We start from the raw sequence: 27,833 nt of genomic DNA, 5'->3' as shown, positions 1-27,833 counted from the left end.
GCCAGAGGAGGGTATCAGATCGCATTATAGATGGTTGTGAGCCACCATGTGGTTGCTGGGAATTGAACTCAGGACCTCTGGAGGAGCAGTCAGTGCCCTTAATCTCTGAGCCATTTCTCTAGCCCTCCTGTCCACTTTCTATCCTCTGGTGTGATCTAATTTCAAAAGCTGCCACTTTCTTTTTTCCATCTAATTTTCTTTTTTTCCTGTGTCCAATGTCATTTTTTTTTTAATTATAATTTGCAATACTTTTTTCCCTACATATATGAGCTTGGATTTGAGCTGCCTGTCCAATCTTCTCTTGTGCTGTCTGCAGCAGTCAGATTTTCCAGGGCACAGCGCCACTGACATTCCCCAGCCTCACACTAGCAGTTTCTCTGTCACAAGCCGTCCAGTGCTTTCTCTAGATGTTTGCTTCAAACAAGCCGCGTGCTGTTTATTGACAGAATTCTAACCCTGAAGAAGCATTCTCAGTTTCCAGAACCAGATACTGCCAGGTTCGGAAAACCCTGTAGTGTGGGGCGGGCCAGGCTTCATTTCCACAGTTTATGGGTCAGCCCTCCGCAGAAGGGCTTGCGTTTACAAAGGCCTGCCTGTCTCTTCAGCCCGCTGTCTTCCCGCAGGATTTCAACGATGAATTCTCCGACCTGGATGGAGTGGTTCGCCAGCGAAGGCAAGACATGGAAGGATACAGCAGCTCAGGCTCTCAGACTCCAGAATCTGAGAACTCCCGAGGTCTTGATCCAAGTTTTATGCCCCACAAAACACCCTCCCCTCACCCTCTACAGAGCAAAAAGCAAGGCTCCCCCTTCTCTTCCTAGTTAACAGTTGCAAAGGAAATCTAGGGAAAGGGTTCCTAAGAAAGGGAATCGCCTCTATGGCAAAAATCCACCTCCTTTGTCCACATTTAGCAGACATCCCTTATGTCCCCGGTTATTAAGATTCCTAACAGTGACAAAAGTACAATTATGAAGTAGCGATGAGCTAACTGTATGGTTGGGGGTCACCACAACATGAGGAACTGCATTAGAGGATTGCAGCACTGTCTTAAGTTGGCATGATAGTATAGCCGAGAGAGACCAATATAGGAGTCGCTGATACTATGCGACTGTGAATGCGAACTCCAGGTCCTCGCATCATTTCAGCTCTTTGATGAACACTGGGTCAGTCTCCAGGCATCCCACTCATGAGCAAGCCATAGCATAGCCAGCATGCAGATGAAGATGGGCTTTGTAGCTGATCCTATGAGTTTTAAATATATTGGGGAGCAAACTGACCTTGCCTCATTTTCTTGACAGACTTCCATGTGAGTGAATCTCAGACGGTTCTGAATGTTACCAAGGGAGAAACAAAACCAGCTCGGACCGATGCCCATGGGAACAGAGTGCCTGATGGGAAAGCAAAGAGCCTGCCTATGCATGGTGAGGGGCAGGGTAGCTGATGGGCCGGAGATTCATGTTGGTACCATGTAAAGACCTCCCTGGGTTTCATGCTATGATTGCCTCTCAGGGTCCCTTCCCTCCTTCCTGTTGTCACTCTTTGCATGTCAGAGCCCGCTTACTCATTCACTAAGTACTACCTGGTTCTGGGCTTTGCTGGGGGTCACAAATGGAAGGTGCCACATTATTCACAATTCTTTGATTATGATTATGAACCAACAACTGTTGGTAAAATTCAAGTTACTGACTTTCTTATTTATTAACAATAACAACAACAACAACAACAACACTAATAATAATAATAATAAATAGTCTTATATAATAATAATAATAATAATAATAATAATAATAATAAATAGTCTTATATTGTTCCATTAATCCCAATACAATGTTTGGCAGAGAAAAAGCCTCTCACATATATATTATTAGATGAAATGACTTTTAAAAAAGAACCTACTGGTTAAAATATCAACAAAGATGCTTCTACCTATATTCTCCCGTCCACCTGACAATGGGCTTATGTCAAGTGCCTCTCCCCGTCTGAAATACTGCTGAGGGAAACGAAGTACGCAGACGTGCTGAGTTACTGGTATCTCGGTTTCCACCCAACAGGTCAGTCAGAAACTATTGGGATCTTACATAAAGTCAAGTCTCAGAAATGTCCAACTCTCCGCCATATCCTCATATTCTATGCGATTGTGTAAGTATGTGTGCTTCCCGTGAGCGTTCTATGCGAGTGATCTGGCTTTACAGATGAATTGCCAAGAGTCATTGTAAATCCCACTTGTGCGGGCACAGCCCACATATTTTCCTTGGGCAATTTCTGTTTCCTTCTGAGACGTTCCCCCACCCCCACCCCCACCCCCTTAAGCTTAGGTTAGCTTTTCCTAACAACTGTGCCAAATGCGCCCCAAGGACTAAGTTCTGAGCGACAGCCAGCAACTTCTGAAGCACCCATGTTCTGTTTGTTTATTTTTCTGTCTGTTCAACTTCTGAATAGAAGCCAGGATATCATCCACCTCCACAGGATGTCATCCACTTTTAATTTTTCCTCAGCTTCTGGTCTATAGCCAATTGCTTTTCTGAGAACAGCAGTTCAGTTCTAGGGTGTCTCTCATACTCAAGGATACATATATCCAGTCCCCTTTAAAGCAGAGAATCTGTAAGTGTCCAGGGAACAAGGTTTGCTGCTCTCTGCCCAGGAGCCTGGACCAAAGGAAAGGAGTACCGAAAAGGATGGGAACTTGGACTTAGGCATCCCACTTGGATCTTGCCTTGAATAATCCTATAAGAACAGCCATGTTGCCGGGCAGTGGTGGCGCATACTTTTAATCTCAGCACTCGAGAGGCAGAGGCAGGCGGATCTCTGTAAGTTCGAGGCCAGCCTGGTCTACAAAGTGAGTCCATTACAGCCAAGGATACACAGAGAAGCCCTATCTTGAAAAAAAAAAGAATAGCCATGTTTTTGCACTTTGAGGAAGTTGAGTGACAGGATTTTAAGGCTCCTTGCCATGAAGTTTTAAAGAAAGCATCAATTTTTCTTTCTTTTTCTTTTTTTTTTTTTTTACTGTTTTCTTTTCTTTTTTTATTTTATTTTATTTTATTTTATTTGGATGTTTTGCCTTGCCTGTGTGTGTACACCACAAGCACACCTGGTGCCCATGGAGGCCACAAGTAAGCATTGGATCCTCTGGAACTGGAGACACGGATGGCTGTGAGCCACCCTCAGGACACAGGAACCTAACACGGGTCCTCTGGAAGAGCAGCAAATGTTCCTAACTGCTGAGCCATCTCTCCAGACTCTCAACTTAGACCAAGTCAAAGACTCTCAAGCCATGAGTTCTTTCTGAAAATGTCCCCCGAGTGGAAAATGGCTCTGAGTTCCTTGTTTTTTAAACATCGGTTCCTGGCCATTAACCTACTGGGAATTTCTCATTTCCGCTCTCCAGGGTCTGTGCACTGATCATCTCGACCTTCTACATGAGACACAGAATTAACACTCTGGAGGAGCGGCTGGGGTCCCTCACGTCCGCTGTGGATCACCACAGTACTGAGTAAGATGGCGTCCCCCGTGCTTGCTGTTCAGATTAGTGTGACAGTTGACCTAAGTTTAGAGTCCCCCTTAGCAAACACTGAGAAGGCATTCTGTGGGAAGCACCCAGTTCGGCATGCGATGGGATGTAAAGAGGTGGGAGGATCCTACAACTGAGTGACTTCACCTCACATGATTCCTGTGCTGCTGTCATGCCTCCAGCAGTACCACAAGAAACAAGCCGAATAGTGTAGTTATCCCACTAACTTGGCCTTGGCCTTAAACTGCTTATCTTTATCATTAGAAAACTTCTAAAGTGAGCTGAGCATGGTGGTGCTCACCAGTAATGTCAGCTGTTGGGAAGCAGAGGCAGGCAGATCTCTGTGAGTTCGAGGCCAGCCTGGTCTACAAAGTGAGTCCAGGACAGGCAAGGCTACACAGAGAAACTCTGGATGTAATGGTGCACACCTTTAGTCCCAGCACTCGAGAGGCAGAGGCAGGCAGATCTCTGTGAGGTCAAGGCCAGCCTTGTCTACATAGTGAGTTCTAGGACAGTCAGACTATATGAAGAGACCCTGCCTCAGAAAATAAATATAAATAAAAATAAATAAAATAGGATGGTTATATAGATCAAATCTTCCTTCATTATGTTTTCACCAGAGCTTTGTAAGGGAACTATTACTCTGTTTAAAAATATATATATTTATTTTATGTGAAAGTGTTTTGTCTACATGCATATATGTGTAACACATGTTTGCCTGGGGCCCACAGAGGTCAGAATTCTTGGAACTGGAGTTACAGATAGATGTAAGCTGCCATGTGGGTGCTGGGAACCAAACCCAGGGCCTAGTGCCTGTTACTGCTGAGCCATCTCTCCAGCTTCTATTACTGCTGTTTTACAAAGTGAGAAAAGAGAGACTCAGAGAATACTGAACTTAGTGTCTTGTAGTTGGTAATGGCACCAGGATTCAAATATAGATCTCCAAACTGCAGAACCACCCCACCCCCCCAGCTGGCTCCCAGTTCACCAGGGGCTCTCATACCTCATTGTACACCATAGTCCACTAAAGGGTGGTTAAAGCACATCATGGGCCCATCCCAGAGCTCCTGAGGGAATAAGGCTGGGATGGGGCTTCTGGGTGATACCGATGGCACTTGTCTGCAATATACTTTCTACTGTGTCATATGCCGTTCTAGGCCCTCTGTTCACTACCTACCTAAGTTACCCTAAAGGCTCTGTCCCGTGGCTTCTGTGTATGTTTTCATGCCGGTCATTTCAGGGTCACAAATACATATGTGCATCAATAAATGAATACACAATCCTAACCAACAGTTTAGAACAGATCCGTTTATCCTACCCTTGCTCTCCCATCACGTTGAAAATATTACTACAACTCTCTATTTGTATAAGAGGTGACTCCGAATGATTGCGGGCTGTCACTTCCTGTCTTCCAAGGAGTTGGCTTATTAGGAAACGATAGCTCATGTTTCAGTAACCGTCAAATTGACTTAGCAGTGCAGGGGGTTCTGACAAAGGAAATGCTCATTTTTCTCCTCTTAAACTCGGTCCAAGAGGAAGTATAGTCTAAAAAAAAAATAATCTGCATAGAAAAATGAAACACACACACATACAACAGAAGGTTGGAGGGTGGGGAGAGGGTGCCCGTGAGAGGAACAGCTGTTGATCCAGCATCATTCCAGATCCTGACCTTCCTTGGGCCCTTCATCCAGAGTGAGCCAGGTAGCTAAGCCACATGTGTAATCTGAGTCTGCACTCTGAGGAGCCTTCCTTTTGAGCCTTCCAGCCAGTGTTGTCAGCAGGTGGCAGGCTCCTCAGGACACCACTGGATACTCCAGTTCCGTGCCTGGTGGCCGTCCCTCAGGATTTCCTGTTGACTAAGTCAGTTCTCTGGACCTCAAAGCCCCTGGGACTAGGAAACCAAGGCTTTAAATTCGATTCGCGGGAACTCGGGATGTATGAGCATCACTGTGATCTCACACTGGGGACCTTTCTTAAGATGTAAGTAGTCATCAGCAATTTTACTAAGGGCCTCGGCCTCCGAAATGAACCAGATAGAAAATGAATCACACCAGTCACTGACATCCAAAACCCTGAGCCACTAAAACTAAACCCTAACCAAGAAGCCCCGACGTGACGGCTCCGCTGTTAAGAGCGCAGCTGCTGCTCTTGCAGAGGACCCAGGTTTAGTTTCCAATACCCGTATGGCACCTCACAACCATCCATGGGGTTCCACTACCATCTTCTGGCCTCCAAGGGCACCCTATGCATGTGGTACACGGACATACCTGCAGGCGAGACACTCAGACATGTAAAATAAAAAAATAAATATTTAAAAAAATAAACAAATATTATTTTAAAGAGTTACAAGCAAGAAAAATACAGATGATGCCGACCATGGTTTATCATGGAAAGATAAGAAGTAATATTAGACCATCTTCCAAGAAAAATGTACTTATTCCAAAGTTCCTGTGGGATTATCTGGTACAGCATTCCAGTATAGGATTTTAGCCAGGAATAGTCAACTGTGTATGATGAGTTATATTTGTATATTTAAGGAAAGAACTGGGGTTGGGGCTCATGGCTGTGTGGAACTTTAGCTAGGTAGGTAAAGAGACTCCCTGGCATTTTGAATACTCTAGTGTAAATGGCTCTTTCTCCCATGGCTGAGACCAGCCGTCTTTGATATATACGTAGCTACACTGAGGACTGGGAGTGTGTTAAGATCTGAACAAAGACTCTAAGAAACCAGGAGCTTGAGAACACTTGTCTGACTTATGTGTGCAAGCCAAGGCACACCAAGACACTTGAGGAAAAGTGGCTTGAAAGGGTCCCAGCTGAACTTAGATCTGTAGACATCCAGCCTCGAGTTGGGGCTTACCATGCCTTTGGGACAGTCACGGGCAAAAAGATGCTGGTCTTCTCTCCTAGCCTATTTATCCGTTTAGACGTCACCTGCGCACATTCCGTTCCTTTCTTTGCCGTGGTCGCTTTTACTACTGTTTCTCTTTGTCCTCACAGGCAGACACCGCCGTCGGGTCTGGGATCGCAAGTACAGCTGAATGTGGAGGTCCTCTGCCAGGAGCTTACAGCTAACATAGTGAAATTAGAGAAGGTAACTGGGCTTTTCCTGCGTGCAGGAGCACTCTGGTCACCCCCTTTCCATCGTTAACTGGCCTTTTGTAAACCCTGAGACACGTTTTCTCTGTAACCACCCTGGATGGCCTGGAACTCATAGACCAGGCTGGCCTGCAACTCACAGAGATCCTCCTGCCTCTACCTCCCCAGGGCTACCAGGCTTTTTAATTTTTTTTTTTTTTTTTTTTACAAAGACACAGAACTTAATCTCATTTTCTGAGAATTAAAGATTGGTTGATATGTCATTTGTAGCCTTGCCTGGATGTGGGTCCACTGGTAAGCAATCCATGACTCTGGGGTTTACAGAGAGATTCATTTGGGAGTCACCTAGAGACTACTGACTAGCTGCAGGGTGGGGATCCAGCTCATAAAAAAATATTGGGCTTAATCCTACTACTCATAAGGAGAGAATAAAGCTTTAAATTACCCTGCTCAAGGTGACAGAGAGAGAAGGTTGTGAACTGGGGAAATCTAGAATTTGAACCTCTAGCCAAGTGTAGTTAGAAGACTTCTGCTTGTTTTAGGGGCTTGAAAGATGGCTCAGTGGTTAAGAGCACTGGCTGTTCTTCCAGAGGACATGGGTTCAATTCCCAGCACCCACATAGCAGCTCACTAACTGTCTGTAATTTACCCAACACCCTTACACAGACATATATGAAAACAAAACCTAATGTATATAAAATAAAAAGGAATAAAATCATTTTTTTAAGAAGCTGGGTGTAGTGATACATGCCTTTAGCCTCAACTCTTAGAAGGCAGAGACAGGGGGATCTCTGTATTTTTGAGTACAGGCTGGACTACAAAGCAAGTTCCAGGACAGCCAGGGCTACACCAAGAAACCCTGACTTAGGGGGAACAAAATTCCTCTGCTTAGGCCTGGCTTTGTGGTAGAGCGTGTCTACCACGCAAGAAGGTGTTGGTTCAATCTTAACAATAAATCAATCTGCTTTTGCCTGCTTGGGCTTCTACCTCTGAAGTATCTTCCCAGGGTCAACTCTGTCCTTAGCTTAGGGCATTCTTAGGTCTAAATAAGATGATAAGAGGATATGAATAAATTAATAAAATATATTTAAAAATAAAAATAGGTTTAAAAAAAGATGATAAGAGGATGAGCAAGCAAAGGATAACCATTCATAAATATCCTAGAGATACCTAATTCCCAGAGCATTTTTCTCCTTTCAAATATCCCGGCCCTCTCGCACCAATCCTTTACCTGCCACTCTCCGGAGTGGGGCGCTGTTGTTTTCCACTTTTACTTTGCCCGCCTTGTAAATTTGTCCTTTGGATCAGAGGCACACAGAATCCTTTCACCTTCCTTCGCCCTTCTTCCTGCTCTCCCGCCAGGCCCTGGAAGGACACCAGGTTCTGTAATAAGGAAACAGAAAACAGAGGGGTTGCGGTTCCTCAGCGGCAGCTGGCATGTCAGTGTGAGGCTCCAACCCAGCCCAGCCAGGCAGCTAAGGAGGCTAGAAATGAAAGGCGACCTCTTGTATCCCAAAGCAGAGGCTGTAAAAAAAAAAAATGGACATGGGCCCCAATGTTCCCAGAGGCCACGGAGCCGTTGCCTGGCACAGCCTGGGAAGGAAAAGGCAATACTGTGGGAAATTCTGAGACCTGACTCAGCTGTTTGCAGCAAATCCTTCCTGCTGTCAGAGACTGGTCATACCTAAGCCAGCTCTGACTCCCCTGTTTCTTTTCATGGTTGTCACTGCTCCTTCGGTCACCCTCACAGGAAGCCCAAGAGTAACCCCCACCTGCCCCCCGTCCCCCCCCTCGCCTCAAGCCCCATGAAGTCCACCTCAGATGTCCCCACATCCTTTCAGTCATCCCATGCTGGTGGCCCTGACTACCCGACTGATACTGTGAAATTGAACCCCATTATGAATGGTCTCTATATTTCCATTTACTATTATGGGATGTGAGGGGGTATACGCATGTGCCCCTGAACACATGTAGACCTTAGAGAACAACTTTTGGGGGTCAGTTCTTTCTTCAGTGGGTTCCAGGAACAGAAATAAGAGGTCAATAAAGTTGAGCTGCAAGCATTTTTACCCACTAAGCCATCTCTATGGTCACTATTTATATTTTCTAATACTCCTGAAAATCAACATTGCATATATTTACTGGCCACAGGGGTTTTGGCTATCGACTTGTCTCTTTTGTTTGGGTTTTGCTTGTGTGCTTGTCTCTACAAGTAAGTGTGTTTATATATGATAGAGATTTATTTTAGTTCCTTTCTGTTCATGTTTTTTCCTGAGGGCTAGGCAGGGTAGTATGAAGCAGAAATGGGGGCCAGGAAAGGCAAGGCTTTGGGGGTTTGCTTGGTTTTTATTCCGTGTGTGTGTGTGTGTGTGTGTGTGTGTGTGTGTGTGTGTGTGGTGTCTTTGTGTCTGTGTGCTCATGCTCATGCAAATGTAAAAGTCAGACAGCAATTGGTGGGCGTCAGCATGGGTTTCCGGGATCAGACTCAGGTTGTCAGGCTTGGCAGCCAGGACTGGCCCCTAAGCATCTAAGCTAGAAATAAGAAACACTACAGGGCCTCCATGATGGTCACAGGCAAAATGATGCTGGTCCACTGTCCTAGTTTCCTTCTCTGCTGCTGTGAAAAAAAACACTGACCAAAAGCAACTTGGGAGGGGGGGATGGGCTTGCTGCCCCTTACAAGGTGCAGTCCTTCATCTAGGCAAGGCAAGGCAGGAGCTGGAGCAGAGAACACGGAGGAAAGAGTGCTGCTTCCTGGCTTGCTCGGTTTCCTTCCTTCCTTCCTTCCTTCCTTCCTTCCTTCCTTCCTTCCTTCCTTCCTCCCTTCCTTCCGTAAGACTTATTTTACATGTATGGGTATTTTTGCCTGCATGTTTATAAGAGTACCATGTGAAGCCGGGTGTGGTACACACCTTTAATCTCAGCACTCCAGAGGTAGAAGCAGGTGGATCTCTGTGAGTTCGAGGGCAGCCTGGTCTACAGAGTCTAGGACAGCCAGGGCTACACAGAAAAGCCCTGTCTCAAAAAAAAAAAAGAAAAAAAAAGAAAAAGAGCACCAGTGTGAGCATGGTACCCAGGGAGGACAGAAAAGAGCATCAGATCCCCTGGAACTGGAGTTACAGACAGCTGTGAGCCACTCTGCGGATGCTGGAAGCCAGAAACTGCAAAAGCAGCGAGTGCCCTGACACACTGAGCCATCTCTCCCCACACTTTTTTTTAAAATTCTACGTAATTGAGTGTTTTGACTGCATGTATGTGTATGCACCACATGTATGCAGTGCATGTGGAGGCCAGGAGAGGGAGTTGAACACCCACCCATCTCACCTCCCTGCAGAACTGGAGTTATAGACAGTTGTGAGCTAGACGTTGGGTCTTGTTTCTCTTACACAGCCCAGGCCCATTGCTTTTTGCTTACCCTGAGCACCCTAGAGTTTACCATCGACTTCCTCCAAGCGATGGCTTAGTTTGTTATGCAGTGCTAAAACTTAATGCCACCAACTGGGTAATTTATAAAGAAAAAAAAATAGGCAGATTAAGCTCTCGGGCTGGAGGCTGAGAGGCTCAAAGTTGGGAGGGCGTACCTAGGAAAGGACTTCTTGCTAATGGGGACTCTCCGTGATGAAACAGCACGCTGGCTACCTTGGGCATCTCTTCTTTTCAGACCACTAATGCAGTTGAGGACAAAGCCCCACCTCAACATACCACAGGCATTGGGCTTTGGGGGTTCCATTTCAACACGGGTTTTGTGGGAAGGACACACATAACAGGCCACGGGGAGAATCCGTTCTTTAGATCCATGGGCTCCTCTGCTCCTATCATAATACTGGTAAATTTTTGTTTAGTTGTTGTTGTTAGTTTGGTTGGTTTGTTGTGCGGTGGGTGGGGGGAGTTGTTTGCTTGTTTTCAGATAGGGTTTCTCTGTGTAACCATGGCTGTCCTGGAACTCACTGTATAGACTGTATACTGGATTAAAAGGGTAAAACACCCTTCTCTTCTGAATGCCTTTAAAATTCACTTATTTTGTGTTTTATGAGAGCATTTTAATGCCCACCTGTGGACTGTAGTCTTCAGGACTCTCTGCCAGTCAGTATTTCTGTGGTTATTATGCAAAGTAATGTGTAACAGAATCGCTAAGCACTATGACACACCTGCTACTTAAAACCACAGGGCCAAGCTTTATTTAAATTCAGCCTCTGCATAGCTTTTTATTCTAGGTAGAACAATGCCCTGAATTTCCAGGACACGGCAAATACAGTCTTAAGATACAATTGCACTGTATAACAACAGCATCTCTTTTTATTGTTTCAAGATACAAAACAACTTACAGAAGCTTCTTGAGAACGGTGACTGAGTGACCCGCTGCTGGGGCCAACATAATACCTCACGTTTCCCCTTGAAGAAGGTGCTTCCCCCGAGAGCCTGTTGTGCGCCCCCTGCTGGCCAGAGGCGCAAGAGGCTGCGAATCCAGATGTGTTTGCGCTTGGAGGTCTCCAGCTCAGGGAGGGGGGGTTGTTGGGGGGAAAGGGGAAAGAGTTTGCTTTTGTGCAATAAAAGTTGACCTTGTCTCTGCTGCTGCCTGAAGAAAAGAGACCCATCTCGGGAGGTGAGCAAGGTCCTGGAGGACACCTGTAGCGCTTGGGTTATGGTAATAGTTCGGTAACACTCCATGCTTTTCAGCCCTTCCCAGCCTCCCCTTCGCCCCCTTCACACATCCCAGCCAACCTTCAGACCTATAGGGTACGGTACGCAGTACACCAGCAAACTCAGTATGGTCCTTTGAGGAATTAGCCATGGGCCTCCAACAAGGCGGTGAATGTCTCCAAATGAGCAGGCTTGCTTCAAACACCTGCGTTTTTTTTCTCCCTCCCCGCTTCTGCTCTTATGTTCTGATTTCTTTCATCTACCCATTTTAATTTTTCAGCTCAGTTTTGTAAGCGTGTCTAGTAAAGTGAATTATATGTGCCATCTTTGTTGCGCTGTTTTGTTCCCATCTCTAATACGCATAACTGGAGTGATTGCCCCCCCACCTCTGATCAGGAATCTTTGAGGTGTGAGACTGAAATACTAAATTAGATTCACTCTGAAACCAAAACTAATCTTTAAGCCAAAAGTTGTCATAGTAATTTAGTGTGCGATGGGAAGCGCTTGTTCCTAAGGTTGCAAGTGGACTACGGTAGCAGCATCAAAGCAGGATGTCTGTGTTGGACTCTACAACCCATTTCAGCGTGGTAATTGGATGTCTTTCTCCTACAATAAAGCAATAAGTGGTGGTCTGCTAACTTTACTTACAGTATGGGTGGGCTGGTTTTTATTAATAATTATTTAGGGTACCATAAGATCTGTGAGTACAAAACATTCTATCCGCAATGCGTTTTATAATCATTTCTATGAAATGTATTTTGTTTAATCAAATAAGCTAATAAGTGGAAGTGGATTGGTTACATCATTTGTATTTGTCAGCCTACTGGGTAACTGTGCCTGGAGCACTGGCTTTTAATAAATACTCATTGCCTAAAACACTCTGGTTATTGCTGTTTCCTGGGTTTGTCAATTCTCTTACCTAAGAAGTACTGCGATTTTTAAGTCTCCTTACTTCCACACTATGACTTTCAACTTCACACTCCCCACCACCACCACTACCACAGAGGATTTATTTTATAAGTCAAAAAAAATTTTTTTTTTAGTTTTCTGGGGTATAATGGTATCAAGGAAAGAAAAAGAGCTTTGAAATCAGTAGGCAAGTGTTTGATTCCTAGGGTTGATTGACATTTTATGAGGTGGTTGACCTCAGCCAAGATAGTTTGCCATTCTGTTATCCATTTGTTAAAAGATTGATTGATTGATTGATTGATTGATTGTGTATACAGTGCTCTACCTGCACGTATACATGCACACCAAAAGAGGGCACCAGATCTCAGTATAGATGGTTGTGAGCCACCATGTGGTTGCTGGGAATTGAACTCAGGACCTTTAGAAGGGCAACCAGTGCTCTTAACCTCTGAGCCATCTCTCCAGCCCCCTTATTACCCATTTTAATAACAAGGCTGAAAGTACCAAAGAAAAAGCACCAGTGTGAATGTGGTAGAGCTGCTAAAACAAGTAGTTTCCCTCATTAACAGGTAACATGTTTATTTTTAAGATTTATCTGTGTGTGTGTGTTTGTGTGTGCGCGCGCACGCGCACAGGCAGTCAAAAAGAACATTGGTTCTCTCTCTAAACTACAGCTTCTGGGGATCAAAGTTGGATTGTCCAATTTGCTTGGCAAACACCTTACCCACTAGGACCTGCCCGACCCTACTATTAGTGCTTAGCCGGCTAGAGATTCATCTTAGCAGGGTCATCAGATAAAAATCAGTTCTGTGTAGAAGAGTAGTGTTTTTGTGATAGGGTCTTACCATCCCAGCTCCTCCCAGAGATGTGCCTGTCTGCCTTCCAAGCCTCCAAGAATTTTTTTTTAAGCTTTCTGATAGCAGAACTGTTTGGAAGGTATATGGTGGGATTTTACCATCATTTGCCTGCCTATGTGTCTGAAACGCCTCCCCATTAGAATCCCCTGCCATCTCACCAGCCTAGAATATCCTTCTATAGGCAGCTTCCCCTGCTACTTTTTACATTTTTTCTATTTGGAGGGGGGACAGTATACATACTATGTGTGGAGATGTGTGACGTATGTGGAAATCAAGTGACAGCCTGCAGGACTTGATTCTCTCACCATATGAGTCCCAGGTTATGAGGTGTGGCAGCAAGCACCTTTACCCACTGGGCCATCTGGACCATCCCTCGTGTGTCATTTCAAGCATGTATCTTGGTGCTAATGCTGTGGCCAGATTAACTGGGATAGCCCAGGCTGCCATCACACTTGCTATGCCCCTACCATAGCATCAGTCACAGGCAGCTTAATGCAGCATGTGTGAGTCGCTGAGTTTCCAGGCTGTCCTTGTGTGTGCTAGATGCAAAGCCTTTTCTAGTATAAGAAGAAAGTCTGAAAGCCTCTTTTTCTGTTGTGGTTTTCCTTATCTTGTCTGTATCTAACCACTTAATATAGCTGCTCTTCCCCCCCACCATCACCAACTTCCCGCCTCTGTACACACATACACAGAGCATCCACCACACCAATGCTCTGAATATGGTAATGACGAGGGGGAGATAAGATAACACTTGCCTGCAGATAAAGCCGCTGTAGAAATGGGTCTTTATGAATCGCACAGCTCATTTATCCTTTAGGTCTTTAAGAATCTTGCCAGAAAGCCTCCCTTTGACAATTCCTTCTGAAAGTGGCCCCAAGACGCAAAAGTATGAGAAAATACAGCACGGAGAAATGTGTATCCATTCGTCCTGCCGTCACTCTTCCTAATTTTTAAAAAAGATTTGTTTTACTTTATTTTGTATGGGAGTTGTTTTGCCTGCGTGGACGTATGTTCACCCTGCCCATGGAGACCAAAAGAGGGCATCAGATGCCCTGGAACTCTACTTACAGGTGACTGTAAACCAACACGTGGGTGCTGGGAACCAAACCCAGGACCTGCAAAGAGCAGTAAGTGCTCTTAACCTCTGAGCTGTCTCTCCAGCTCCATTTCCTATTTTAAGTATCTTGTATCTCCAGAGAGCTACAAGAATGCACTCAGAATGTTGCTTTGTCAGTTTCTGAATGTCCCTTAGGCCACCTGTGCACATATTAGCGTAGCAACATCTGTTTGCTTTTATTTCCCTAAGAAGCTTGGGCCCCAAGCTCCTCCCCTCCTGTATTCTCAGGCTCTGTCCCTCTGCAAATTCCTTGGCCCACTCTCCCAAGAGCTGCAGATGGCAAGGGGCTGGACCAGCTCTCCCGCTCCCCTGACCTTGGGACCACCCATACCCACTTCACCTCACCACAGGTGACTGGTGGGGCCAGCCCTCCCTTGCTCACACCCTCAGGGCTGGTTCACTCACACCCTCTCCCCAGGGCCAGCACTACTATGCTGTCTAGGTCAGAGACAGGGCCTGCCAGTGAGGGGCAAAGCCCACTCTCTCACTCTCATGACCCCGGGGTCAGCTTTCCTGCCTGTCACAGGTGGCAAGAGGTGGAGTGGAGGGGGGGGTAAGAGCACCTCTCCCTCACCCATGCCACCTCATGGCAGATAAGTGACAGGCTAGCTCTCCCTTGTTAACCCTGTAGGGCTGGCTCACCCTTGCCTGTGCTACCAGCTGCAGCTCTACTGTGCTTCCCAGACAAGGTGTGGCCACTCTCCTGCGTGCTACAGCAGGTAAGGGATGGGGCCAGTTCTGCACAGCCCTCAGACACCAACAGGCCCCAGGCAACAGACAAGACTAGGGACATCCACATGGCCTTTGGTGATAACAGATCTCAGTGGATGCATGGCCACTGACCAGACATGGCCCTCAGCGACAACATGGTGCCCACGTTTCTTCTACTTCTCTCTCTCTCTCTCTCTCTCTCTCTCTCTCTCTCTCTCTCTCTCTCTTCTATCTTCCCCCTCTTTTTTGAAGATTTGTTTATTTATTATGTGTACAGTGCTCTGCCTGCATGTACACCTTCATGCCAGAGGAGGGCAGCAGATCACATTATAGACAGTTGTGAGCCACCATGTGGTTGCTGGGAATTGAACTCAGGACCTCTGGAAGAGCAGACAGTGTTCTTAACCTCTGAGCCATCTCTCCATGCCCCATCGCCCTCCTCTTACTTGTTCATGTAGTGGCACTTAGGAGAGCAATGCCATGCCCGCAATGCAGTCCATCTGAACAGTCCATCTCAGGCATGCTTTACCTCCCAAGGCATCTGGGTTGTTTACTCTAGTTTATTGTAAATAAAACTGCTGGTCCTGGATAGATGGCTCCATAGCTAAGGGTTAAAAGCATTTACAGCAGCCAGGCAGGGCAACATGTGCCTTTAATCTGAGCACTCTTGAGTTCGAGGCCAGCCTAGTCTACAGAGGAAGTTCCAGAACAGCCAGGGCTACACACAGAAACCCTGTCTCAAGATAACTACAGAAAAAAGAGCACTTACTGCTCTTGCAGAGGGCCCACATGACAGCCAACAACTGCCTGTGACTCCAGCTCCAGGGGAAACAACTCCCTCTTCTGGCCTCCGTAGGCACTGCACATATGTGGTGGACATACAAACATGCAGGCAAACGCTCATATACATGAAACAACAATAAATCTTTTAAAAATATAAATAAGTAAAGCCACTATAACCATCCCAGTGCAAGTCTCCTTGAAAAACAGCCAAGAATTGAAATTCTGCATCTCATGATAGGTGTATGGTAAACTTTTAAAGAAACTAAAGAACTGGACTGGAGAATTGGGTCCACCTATGTCAGGCAGCTTACAACCACCTATAACTTCAGGGTATCCAGTGCCCTCTGGCCTTCTCAGGTACCTGTACACACACACACACACACACACACACACACACACACACACACACACACACATTCTCTCTCTCTCTCTCTCTCTCTCTCTCTCTCTCTCTCTCTCTCACACACACACACACACACACACACTCACACACACACACACACACACACACACACACACACACACACACACACTTAAACTTTGAAAGTAAAAAGAACAAAAGTATAGACTATTATCCTAAATATACATTCCCACCATCAGTGTATGAACTCATTCACCCAATCTTCACCCACACAAAATATGCAGTCTTAATTAAATTATGTGCTAAATGCAGTCACTTGATGTCTGTCTGGGCTCAGATGGTGCCTCGTGACCAGAATCCTATTAGCACACTTGATAAGAGAAGCATATGCATTTCAGGTCAGCACACACAGCCTTTTGATTCTTGGGAAACCTCAAAAGCTGCCATCGGTGGCAACTGATACCTTTTGTGCATTAGTAGGCGGGACAGGATACCGACACTTCCTTCAAGCTCCGCTTCCTCTAACCCTCCACCATGGGATTAAGCATAGGCAGGTCTGCCTTTTGCCCAGATGGATTTGTGGTTCTGAGACAGAGTATGGCAACCAGTTGCTCAGGCTGGCCTCAAACTTGATATTTTGCCAAAGGTGACCTTGAATATCTGATTTTCCTGTTTCCATCTCTGGATTACAGGTGTGTAATTCCCTCATCCAGTCTATTTAACATTATGAGTGCTAGATGTACATTCTATCGAAGGAGTTACATCCCTAGACACTAAACGGATTTTTGAGTGTAGCTTTTTTTAAAGATTTATTTATTTTATGTATATGAGCACCTCTATCTGCATGTACACCTGCAGGCCAGAAGAAGGAACCAGATCTCATTATAGATGGTTGTGAGCCATCATGTGGTTGCTGGTAATTGAGCTCAGGACCTCTTGAAGAGCAGCCAGTGCTCTGAACTGCTGAGCCATCTCTCCAGCCCTTGAGTGGAGCTTTTTAATTACAATTTACTCATTGAATGTGCATGTCTCTGTGTGACGTTTTTAAAATTATGGTGTGTGTGTGTGTGTGTGTGTGTAGACCCACACGTACCATGGCAAGTGTGTGGAGGTCAGAAAACAAGTGAGAGTCAGTTCTTTCTTCTTGACCATGTGAGTGCCAGGGATTAAGCTCTGGTCATTAGCTATGACCATAGGCATCTTCATCTGATGGGCTATCTCTCCAGCCCCTTGAATGAGGCTTTTAAAGAAAGTGTTAGTATATTTAAATATTTGAAGGGGCTTGAGTATTCATCTTCCTTATACTTCAATGTTAACAATAATCATTAATTTAAAAACAACAACAAATGAAGGGCTTAGAAGATGACCAGCAAGTGGTTGCCACACAACATGAGGACCTAAGTTGGATCTCTAGCACCTACACAAAAAGCTAGGCACAGTGGAATGTGCCTATAATCCTGGCACACGGAAGGCAGAATTAGTGGATCCCTGATGCCTACTAGCTAGCCAGTCTCGCTGAATCAGTGAGTGCCAGGCTCAGTGACAGACCCCATCTCAATAAAAAGGAAGTCACTCAACACTGGCCTCCAGCCTTTGCACACACACTACCCACACATACAACTGCGCACACACAAACACATACATATTCATGAGCACATATGAGAATAAAGAAACAAAATAACAAATGATACGAAAGTGAGTTTCTAAAGAATAATTTGGTAGTCATTTGGGACAAGTCATATTTGAAAAACTAATTATTTCCCTTCCCAGGGGCCATGTAATAGTTGGTAGGAATCCCACCTGTACATCAACTATGGCCTCAAGAAAAAAAGGTTTGGACTGGAGAGATGGCTCAGTGGTTAAAAGCACTGGCTGCTCTTCCAGAAGACAAGGGTTCAATTCCCAGCACCCATATGGTCGCTCACAACTTTAACTCCAGTTCCAGGACCCTCACACAGACATGCCGGCAGGCAAAACACCAATGCATATTAAATAAATAAATAAATAAATAAATAAATAAATAAATCTTTTTTTTTAAAGGCAAACAAAGAAAAAGGAATAATGGTCAGCCAGGTTTGGTGGCGCACTCCTTTAATCCTAGTACTTGGGAGGCAGAGGCAGGCAGATCTCTGTGAGTTCGAGGCCAACTTGGTCTACAGAGTGAGTTCCAGGGAAGCCATGGCTACACAGGGAAACCCTGTCTTGAAAAACCAAAAAGGAGAGAAAAAAGAAAAGAAAAGAAAAAAGGCCTTGGAAATATCCCTTCCCCTGTTTAGTCAAAGAAGGAAAGAACAGGGCTGTAGAACTGCGACCTTCCATTAGCACATGGAAATGGCTCAATGCCTTAAATTCTGTCTAGGAAACCCTGTCTCCAAAAACCAAAAATTAATTAATTAATTAATTAAAAATCTGTCTAGGAAAGAGGTGATTAAAACAAAGGAACAACTGTAAAGAGTCCACAGCGACAGCTCGGCATCAAACTTGGGTACGGTGGGGATCTGGAAAAGCTGTATGTCCATTATCCTCTGAGGCCAACGGCTGAAAAGCTCTCAGCTTTCCTCTTGGTTCTCCGCCAGGGAAATATCTCCACATGGCTACACCTGCTATCAAAGTAGATGTGTAAAACCAGATACAGTCTTCCTGGAAAAGCACAAGGTTTTTTGTTTCTAAATGATTGTTTTTATTACCTTTTGTTCTGGCACTTTCAGGCTTGCTCTTTATGGACCACTTCCTGGCATTTAGGTAAACTGTAATGAATCAGACCATGACATTTTATAAAGGACAAAGCACGCCAACCCTATCCTGTGCTCCCAGCTTCATGAACAGTGCTGCAGGGGTGGAGAGATGGCTCAGGGGTTAAGAACACTGACTGCTCTTTCAGAAGACCTGGATTGGATTCCCCTTCCACAAGTAGCTGCTCACAAGCCATCTGTCACGCCAGTCCCAGGAAAATCCAACACCCTCTTCTTGCCTCCTTGGGTAATAGGCATGTACATGCACAGATATACGCCAGACAAATCACCTATATATGCATGAAATTTAAAAATTAAATAAACTAACACCTATAAAATCATATACCTCAGGGCTGGACAGATGGCTCAGTGGTAAAGAGTACTTGTTCACCTTGCAGAGAACCCAAATTCAATTCCCACTCTGAGGGCACCAGCACTCACATGCTACACACCCCACCCCACCCCCCTCTCTCTCTCTGACACACACACAATTTAAAGTAAATCTTTTCCCCATGCTAATCTGCCTCTTTTTTCCTTTTCAGTTTAATTAACAAGAACTAGTAAACTAAGAGTGTATAAAACATTTTTTTTCTTCCCCAAGGAAAATCAGAAGCAATTTTGTATATTTTTGTATATTTACATCAGATCTGAACCAGCCAAAGGATATTGACATGCCCAGAATTTCAGAAGAAGAAAAACCTTGAAGAAACTAACACTAACAAACCCAGTGATGTGGAAGCTGGAAAGTAAAGGTCTCAGGGGCTAAGATCACAGATTTGGGACTCCAAATCTTTAGCTTCAAAATTCTCTTCTGTGAATTGCTAATGGTGAGATTTGTAAGTTTTCTGTCTTGTATTTATTGTGTCCCCTGCAATGGCTACAAAGACACAGATCTGAAGACTAGAAGGAAATTCCACAAGATGCTGAGCACAGTGATATGGTAAGACAGGGTTGTCCCAAGCCCAAGGCTGCTGTTGCTGCTACACAGTAGAATGTGAGCCCAGCTTCACTCACTAGAACAGTGGTCCTCAACCTGTGGGTCACAACCCCTTTGGAGTCATATGTCAGATATTCTGCATGTCAGACTTTTACATTTATGACTCATAACAGTAGCAAAATTACAGTTACAAAGTAGCAACATCATTTTATGGTTGGGGGTCACCACAACATACGGAACTGTATTAAAGGGTTGGAGCATTAGGAAGGCTGAGAACCCCTGGACTAGAATGTTCCACACTAGCTCTTCCTCAAGAGCATTTCTTACCCAGAGTGGTGACGCACACCTTTAATCCCAGATCTTAGGGAGGTAGAGGCAGGTGGATCTCTATAAGTTTGAGGACAGCCTGGTCTACCCTGAGTCTCAGAACAGCCAGGGCTACATAGTGAGACCCTGGTACGTGTGTGTACACACACACACACACACACACACACACACACACACAAAAAAAAAATCTCATGATTATTCTAGGCTCATAAGACTGTAGCTGAAGCCAGCAGTCCCATCTTAGATGTAACAAGGTGAGTGAGTGGGGAATTCCAGCCTGGCTGAAAGTGAGAGCCATGCTTCCCTCAGATTAAAGGGAGAAAGGGCAGAGATCTCTTTTTCTCACTCCCAACCAAGCAGAGCCTTCCAGGAAACCAACCTGAAATTTTTTTATCTTCTCTAAGATTTCTGTAAATGCTGGGAAGTGACACACTATGAGTTAATCGGCCCACGGTGGTTTGTTTTGTTTTACGTAACAACCTGCCACTGAAATATGCCAAACTTGTCTCTCAAAACACTGCAGTGGTTTTGGTTTGTTCATTTTTTTTTCTCTTAAGCCTATGGAATCTCACTGGGCAGGACTGCTGCTGTGACTCCCAGTGTGGAAACAGCAGCCCACATCCCAGCACTGGTTGGCACATGCAACAGCCCTTAGGCAATTCAGGGGTCAACTGGAAACTGACCAAAGGAAAGCAATAATGTGAGGCTAAGCGAGCACCCCTCTGCCATATACCTCTCTGATCTACTCGAAGAGTGAGGCTAAGCAAGTCCCCCATTTGTCCCCACCTCCAACTGCAAGACAGAAAGGCACATTCGTACCAGTATGTAAATGTCTAGACCACTGTTCTGGGTAAATATGAAGTTATGTAACATCCAAAAGGCAACAAGAATAGGTCGGTATTCTGCATTTATTTATTTATTTATTTATTTATTTATTTAGGGTTTTTTGAGACAGGGTTTCTCTGTGTAGCTTTGGCTGTCCTGGACTCACTTTGTAGACCAAGCTGGCCTCGAACTCACAGCAATCCGCCTGCCTCTGTTTCCCGAATGCTGGGATTAAGGGTGTGCGCCACCACTGCCCGGCCAGTATTCTACTTTTAAGATATTATAATTTAATTAATGATATTGCATTAGGTACAAATTAGATTTTTGTCCTCTCTGAGTACTTTATACAGGACAGCCAGCAACAATAAAAACAGAAGAATCTTTTCTTATAAGCAAAAGGACCATTTATGGGTGTTCACTCAATCTCAAAGGAACTTGCTCCCAAACATTCAGGGGCATGGCAGCTGGCTCCCAGTTTACAATATGTTGACAGGGCACAAAGTCTAACTCCAAGTAGCCCAACCTTTTGTCTCCAGGGTCCAGGGTAATTGAGGAGGAAATGGTTTTATTTTAATGATTCACATTAAAATCGATTGCTAAAACTCATTGTATGCATTCCTATAGGGAAAAATGTATTATCCACTTAAGAAAACACTTGCCCCAGCAAGCTGAGGCTCAGCAATGTAGTCATTTATGGCATGGCTCACAGAGCAGCCCCTTCCCACTACTCACACATCATCACCACAACCACCCACTGCCACCACCCCTTAAGGAAGGATGTGGCTTGGTGGGTAGAGCGCACTAGGCTCTGGACTCCATCCCCGGCATACCCCTAATGCCCCGCGCTCGGCAGGTGGAGGCAGGAGGATCAATTCATCCTCAGCACATAGTGCACCCGAGACCACCCTGAACTGCAAAAGATTCTCTCGAAAAGCCAGTAAGAGCCGGAGTGCAGTAGTGTGCACCTTGAATCCTGGTCCTTGGGAATCAAAAGCAGGTAGACCTCTGTGCACGCAAGGCCAGTTTGGTCTACAGAATTACACAAGCCAGCCCTGGCTGCATAGTTAGGCCTCCCTGTGAGCAATTAACAGAGAGCCAAAATCACAACAGAAACAAAGCAGGTGGTCATCACTCGGGTCAGAAGGGCCCAGAAGTGGGCAGCTCAGAGCCTATGTCCGTGTGCTGAAGAGTCCTCGGAAGTAGGGATTCTTCCCGCTTTTCACATGGACACAGCTTCCAGTCTGTGGACCTGCCGTTTTTTCTAGCCACACAAAGGAAGGGAAGATGACTAGGGCGGGATAAAATGGCCCATCTTCACCACAGACAGATTCTACTACAACCTCCACAGACCACTAACTTGTTCCACTAGTCAACAAAGGGTAACTAATTCCATGCCACATGTCAGCCACCTCGTGAAACACAGGGAAGAGAGTGTGAACAAGCCAGACAAGAGTGAGCCTAGGCAGGGTTCTCAGTAAGTGAAGCAATAAAACAATAAGTGTATACATAGCTGTCATGGGCAAAGACAGGAAAAGTTTGATTTTTTTGTTTGTTTGTTTGTTTGGTTGGTTGGTTGGTTTTTTTGTTTTTCAAGAAAGAGTTTTCTATGTAATAGCCCTGGCTGTCCTGGACTCACTATGTACATCAGGTTGCTTTGAACTCACAGAGATCCACCTGTCTCTGCCTCTGCCTCCCAAGTGCTGGCATTAAAGACGTGCACCACACCCAGCCGAGAGGGAGAGTTTGAATTTAACATGGTGATGGTCATGAGAGAGTTTCTGTAACCTTCCCTGCTCTTGTTAAGCCACATAGACACAGAGACACATAGAGACACTCATAGACACAGACAGACAGACAGACAGACACACACATACAGACCCATGCACACAGACACTCATAGACACAGACAGACAGACACACACACATACAGACTCATGCACATAGACACAGACAGATACAACACACACACACACACACACACACACGAAACAAACACATATGAAGCCTCCCTCTCGTGCCAGCTGAGATCACAGGCTCTCCTTCCTGCACAGCGCAGCGTGCAGCCAGCTCAGAGGCCTTACTGCATGGAGGTAGAAGGGACACAAATTTCACTCTACAATAATCCAGGGAGCACTACGAGTTGGATGCACAGCTGCTTGCCTCACAGTAATCCAAAACCGGGCTGCTTCCTATAGCTCAGGTTCTACTATGAATTGTGCAGTCAGTCAAGAAGCAGACTGGGGGCCGGGCGTGGTGGCGCACGCCTTTAACCCCAGCACTTGGGAGGCAGAGGCAGGTGGATCACTTTGAGTTCGAGGCCAGCCTGGTCTACAAAGCAAGTCCAGGACAGCCAGGGATACACAGAGAAACCCTGTCTCAAAGAAAAGAAAAGAAACAGACTGGGAAAAAGCTGTCTGCCCCTCCTATCTTTGCCATGAAGCAGCACAGTGTTCCAAAAAGACTCCCTCCTGTCTCTGACAGAGAGGACAAGAGTTAATAATGACCTGCCTAGCCAGGAGACGCCACCAAGACGCTATATCACATTTCTACTAGCTTTTATCTACCAATCACTTCCCATAGCCTGCTGTCCTGTCCCAGAGACTCCAGGTCCTTCTGCTTTGTCACTCAAAAATAAAATAGTTTTCCTCTGTTAAGATGCTAGACTAGCCGGGTGTGGTGGCACATGCTTTAATCACAGAGGCAGGCAGATCACTGTTAAGTTCGAGGCCAGCCTGGTCTACAAAGTGAATCTAGGACAGCCAAGGCTACACAGAGAGACCCTGTCTCAGTAAAAAAAAAAAAAAAAAAAAAAAAAAGCTAGACTATGACACTAGGGTCATTCACCAATGGCATTTGCCTTGGATCATCAAGAGGCACATGCTAATAAAGTTCCACCCTGTTTCTCTGCTGCCAATCTGTCTGTGGGTAATGGAATTTAAAGAGCCCCAGTGAGAGAGCCTGGGTGTGGCATGGAGGCTGGGAATCAGGCTCCTCTTTTAGCACTCCTGACAAGGATACCACAGGCATCAGAGGCAGCTCCCCACCTCTTGCTACTCCAGTGGCCCACATACCTAACACACCCATCCTTTCTCTCCAATAAGAAGAAGACTTGGCTCTGATGGCCCAAGTCCTAGATCTACGAGGCCTAGCCCAGATGATGAAGTCTCTGCTAGATCCTATTTGCTTAAGAAATGACGCTTGAATCAGGGGGGGGGGGTAACTCCATCTGTCCAGACTCCTGAGCCTCCCTTGATATGAAAGAGTGCCTCTGGGGTGCTACAGCCCAAGCCTGACCCCAAGTCCTACTGTCTGCTTACTACACTTCAGATACAAAGCCCTCGTGGTTAGTATTACATGTCGGCTCACACACCTTGAAGAAGCGTGGTAAATACGACCACCAGGATTTGTAGGAGACAATACTACACTTTAGAAGTGAGATGGTTTCCTGGTGGTGATTGTATGGCCTGGTGTTGGGAATCATAGCACAGATCCAGGGCTCCTCGCATCCTGGGGCCATAAAAAGAAGAGGCACAGTGCACAGAAAATAACAGCAATGGCCGCGGTCCTGTTGCTGTGGCTGTCCACTTCTTTTATCAGCCTGTCTTCTCCAGGCAACCAGGCTTTCTGGGTTAGCCAGTGGCCACCACAGGGTTTCCAGCTCTGCCAAGCCCTAGCCCCAGCTGCCCTCTTGCCCACAATCCTCTCTTCCTTCCGCCCTTTCCTAATCAACCTTGACTTTTCCATGATGGGCTGCTTCCGTAAGCAGATGGGTGACTGTCCTGGGAAACAGTAGAAGGATCTAAGCGAACCCTCAGTTGGCAGACAGTCAGACTGCATGAGGAAGATGCTGCAGCCCATGGTGGAAGCTACCTCCCCATTCCTACGCCCCCCTCTCAACAGACAACACGGAGTCCTCGACTAACAAGCAGCCCTGCGTAGAGCAGCCTCACGCCAACAGGCTTACTGATCTCAGACATCTACTTTTGAGTATCTAACAGTGGGGCCAGAGAGATAGCTCAGTCAGTAAAGTGCTCGCTGTGCAAGCATGCGGACCTGAGTTTGAGCCCCAGAAACCATGGCGGGCAAGGGAACCTGGCATGCTATTATGCTAGACTTCTAGACCTCTGAAGATGGGACCAGGAAGATCCCCGGGGCTCCCTGGCTGGCCATCCAATACAGTCTACTGTGAGTTCCAAGATGGTGAGAAACACAGTCTCCAGAGAGGGGAGATGGGGCGGGGGGGAGATGGAGAAACAGACAGAGACAGAGAGACAGATACCAGAGGAATGACACCTGACCTCTGACCTTCACATGCATGCAAACACACACACCCATACATCAGCGTACAGACAGGAACACACACACACACAATCTTGAAAAGGAAATACTTGACAGTAGAGAATGCTGCAGGTGCCTCCTTTAAAAATAATGTCGTTCTTAGAGACAAACAAAAATCACACACCACCTGATTGGAGCACCAATGCTGAGGGACACCTGAGACTTCCAAAGTCAGGGCCACAATGTCAAGACAGGAGGCCAGCGCAGCAGGGTGCTACTGGGACAATAGCAAAAGTTGAGTAGGATCAAAAGATTGTATCTAACATATTGGCAGTTGTCTCAGTCAGGGTTTCTATTGCTGTGAAGAGAAACCATGACCACAGCCAACTCTTATAAAGAAAACATTTCATCGGGGCTGGCTTACAGTTCAGAGGTTTATGGTCCAGTGTCATCACGGCAGGAAGCATGGCAGCACGCCGGCAGACAAGGTGCGGGAGAAAGAGCCAAGAGTTCCACATCTGGGTCAGCAGGCAACAGGAAGAGACAATGAGCCACTGGGCCTGGCTTGTACTTCTGAAATCTCAAAGCCTACCCCCCCAATGACACACTTCCTCCAACAAGCCACATTCATAGCCTACCCTCAATGACACACTTCCTCCAACAAGGCCACACCTCTAATAATGCTGTTCGTCTATGGGTGTTGTTCTCCTCTTCTGGGGGGAGTGGGGGGGGGTGGGGGGGATGCTGATGGCAAGAGGTGCAGAAACCAAAAGCACAATGGAGATCAAACACTCCGGGAACCACCTCAGGAGCTAGTTCAACTTTACCTAGGGAGAAGGGTGGGGGGGCTTGGGGAGTAGGTGGGGCTTCCAGGATAGGTGTACATAATTGGTTGGAACCAGGCGCTTTAAGGATGATTGTTTTGCATTTGGTAGCACGTTCCTATCATATGAACGGGAGCACAGTACCTAACTAGCCTATAACAACAGGGAGGGGAGAGCTAGCTGCGTCGAGGGCCGTATATCAAATGTGACTAGGGGCATGTGCGTCTAAAGACACTCTCCAGATGGAGTCAGGCAGAGCCAGAGGCCCTGCTGGGGACAGGGAGTCCTGCAGAAAACGGCTGTGCAGACTGGGACGATGGCAACCTCAAACAGCAGGGTCTTTCCAGCATATGGAGACCATTTTCACTCATACCACAAGAGCAGAAATGTACTTAACTTCCCAGTTTTGGTGGCTGTATCGTATCACAGGAAATCGTTGTTGTTTGTGAGAAACACATTCCTACAAGTTGTCCTCTGACCTTTTTTACATGTGCACTGTGGTGTATGTCGTGCATATGTGCACACACAAAATACACATAATTTTTTAAAAAAAGTACAAAAGAAATCACTTGTGTTTTGGCTACAGTCAAGTATAAAATAAAATATAAACATTCAGGCAGGGGGTAGAAGGTTCTAGAAATATGGCCCAGTGGTTAATAGCACTACCAGCTCTTCCAGAGGACCCAGGTTCTATTCCCAACACCCAAATAACATATGTGTAACTGCAGGTCCAGAGGATAAGAAAACCTTCATACTTTCTGCTTCCTAGCACTGTCATGAAAATGATACAGGTAATATTTAAGTGTTATGAAAATTGCCTGAACACCCTGTCAATCAAACAGAATGTCCTATGGAACTGATTAAATGGGTTAACCTCACACACAATCACTGTGAAGAGGACAGTGACAGGAAAACTTAATCATCCTTTTGGTTTTTTATTATTATTATTATTATTATTATTATTATGTGTAAGTGTGTTTGCCTGCATGAGTTTATGTCCACCATATGTGTTCAGGAGCCTGTGGAAGCCAGAAGAGGACATCAGATTCCCTGGAGCTGGAGTTCAGGTGGTTGTGAGCCACCATGTAGATGCAGAGAACCCAACATGGGTCCTCTGGACTAGCCATAAGCACCCTAAATCACTAAGCCAGCTCTCTAATCATACTTTTTAACTTAAAAGGAACCCACAATTACAAACATTGTGTTTGGCAGTGGAAGTCTGGGTGATCTGTGTAGCTAACAGAAGTGTGAGGAAGGTGAGGAAGCTGATGAGAGTAGGGCAGTGAGCTCTGCACATGTCTGCTGATCGGCAATTTCCAGAATGATCTCTAGAATCCAGTCAGCTCAATGCACCTTCTCAAACATGGCACTGAGCAACAGCGACACCTGCAGGTCAATATCATAATGACAACTGAGACTTCCACTCAAGGCCTGGGTTTCCATCTCCAGCACTGCGTTAAACTGGTGTGGTGCTGTACACCTGTAATCCCAGCACTGGAGCGGTGGCAGTATGAGCAGGAGCTCAAGGTCACTGTCAGCTTCATAGTGAGTTCAAGGCTAACCTGGACCCTGCATTTAAACGGAGGCAGGGGATGGGAGATGGCTCAACATTAAGAGCACTGGTTGCTCTTCCAGAGGATCCAGGTTCAATTCCCAGCACCCACACATCAGTTCACAACTATAACTCGTCCTGGGGATCCAACACATTCTTCTGGTTGGTGCAGACATATATGTGGGCAAAAGACCCATGCACATACAAATATAAATTAATAGGCAGGGATGAAGCAATGGCTCAGTGGGTAAAGCACTCACCACACAAGTATGGACCGCGCTTGGAGCCCCAGCACTCACACAGACCCCTCAGCAGCTCCTAAGGATTAGACAGGGGATTCCCAGTTGGCTGTGGAGACTAGATCAATCA

At 45.9% G+C, this 27,833-nt stretch overlaps 1 protein-coding gene and 1 long non-coding RNA gene across 5 annotated transcripts in view; one reads left to right on the top strand and one right to left on the bottom strand.

Moving 5' to 3' along the window:
• The window catches only part of GRAMD2B (GRAM domain containing 2B), a 94,348-nt gene extending 82,221 nt beyond the window's left edge, over nucleotides 1–12,127 (top strand). For 2 of the 4 annotated variants that reach the window (XM_084779733.1, XM_084779735.1), the window contains exons 9-14: nucleotides 606–735; nucleotides 1,299–1,421; nucleotides 2,052–2,139; nucleotides 3,389–3,493; nucleotides 6,512–6,605; nucleotides 10,920–12,127. In XM_084779733.1, the coding sequence (XP_084635859.1) occupies nucleotides 606–735; nucleotides 1,299–1,421; nucleotides 2,052–2,139; nucleotides 3,389–3,493; nucleotides 6,512–6,605; nucleotides 10,920–10,961 (582 nt within the window). In that variant the 3' untranslated portion in view covers nucleotides 10,962–12,127. The remainder of the gene's footprint in view (nucleotides 1–605; nucleotides 736–1,298; nucleotides 1,422–2,051; nucleotides 2,140–3,388; nucleotides 3,494–6,511; nucleotides 6,606–10,919) is intronic. The other 2 variants (XM_084779734.1, XM_084779736.1) reach the window with 1 other exon arrangement.
• LOC311596389 lies at nucleotides 7,674–25,929 on the bottom strand. The gene is made up of 2 exons (XR_014778814.1): nucleotides 25,513–25,929; nucleotides 7,674–7,993 (listed from the first exon to the last, which is right to left on the bottom strand). It is a non-coding gene; the product is annotated as an uncharacterized lncRNA (long non-coding RNA).
• Between the last annotated feature and the right edge of the window lie 1,904 nt (nucleotides 25,930–27,833).

This window comes from Acomys minous, assembly GCF_964271855.1.
Source record: "Acomys minous genome assembly, chromosome: 4".
Lineage (NCBI taxonomy): Eukaryota > Metazoa > Chordata > Mammalia > Rodentia > Muridae > Acomys > Acomys minous.
The sequence above is the reverse complement of the archived record's forward strand: the minus strand, read 5'-3'. Positions and strand labels throughout refer to the sequence as shown.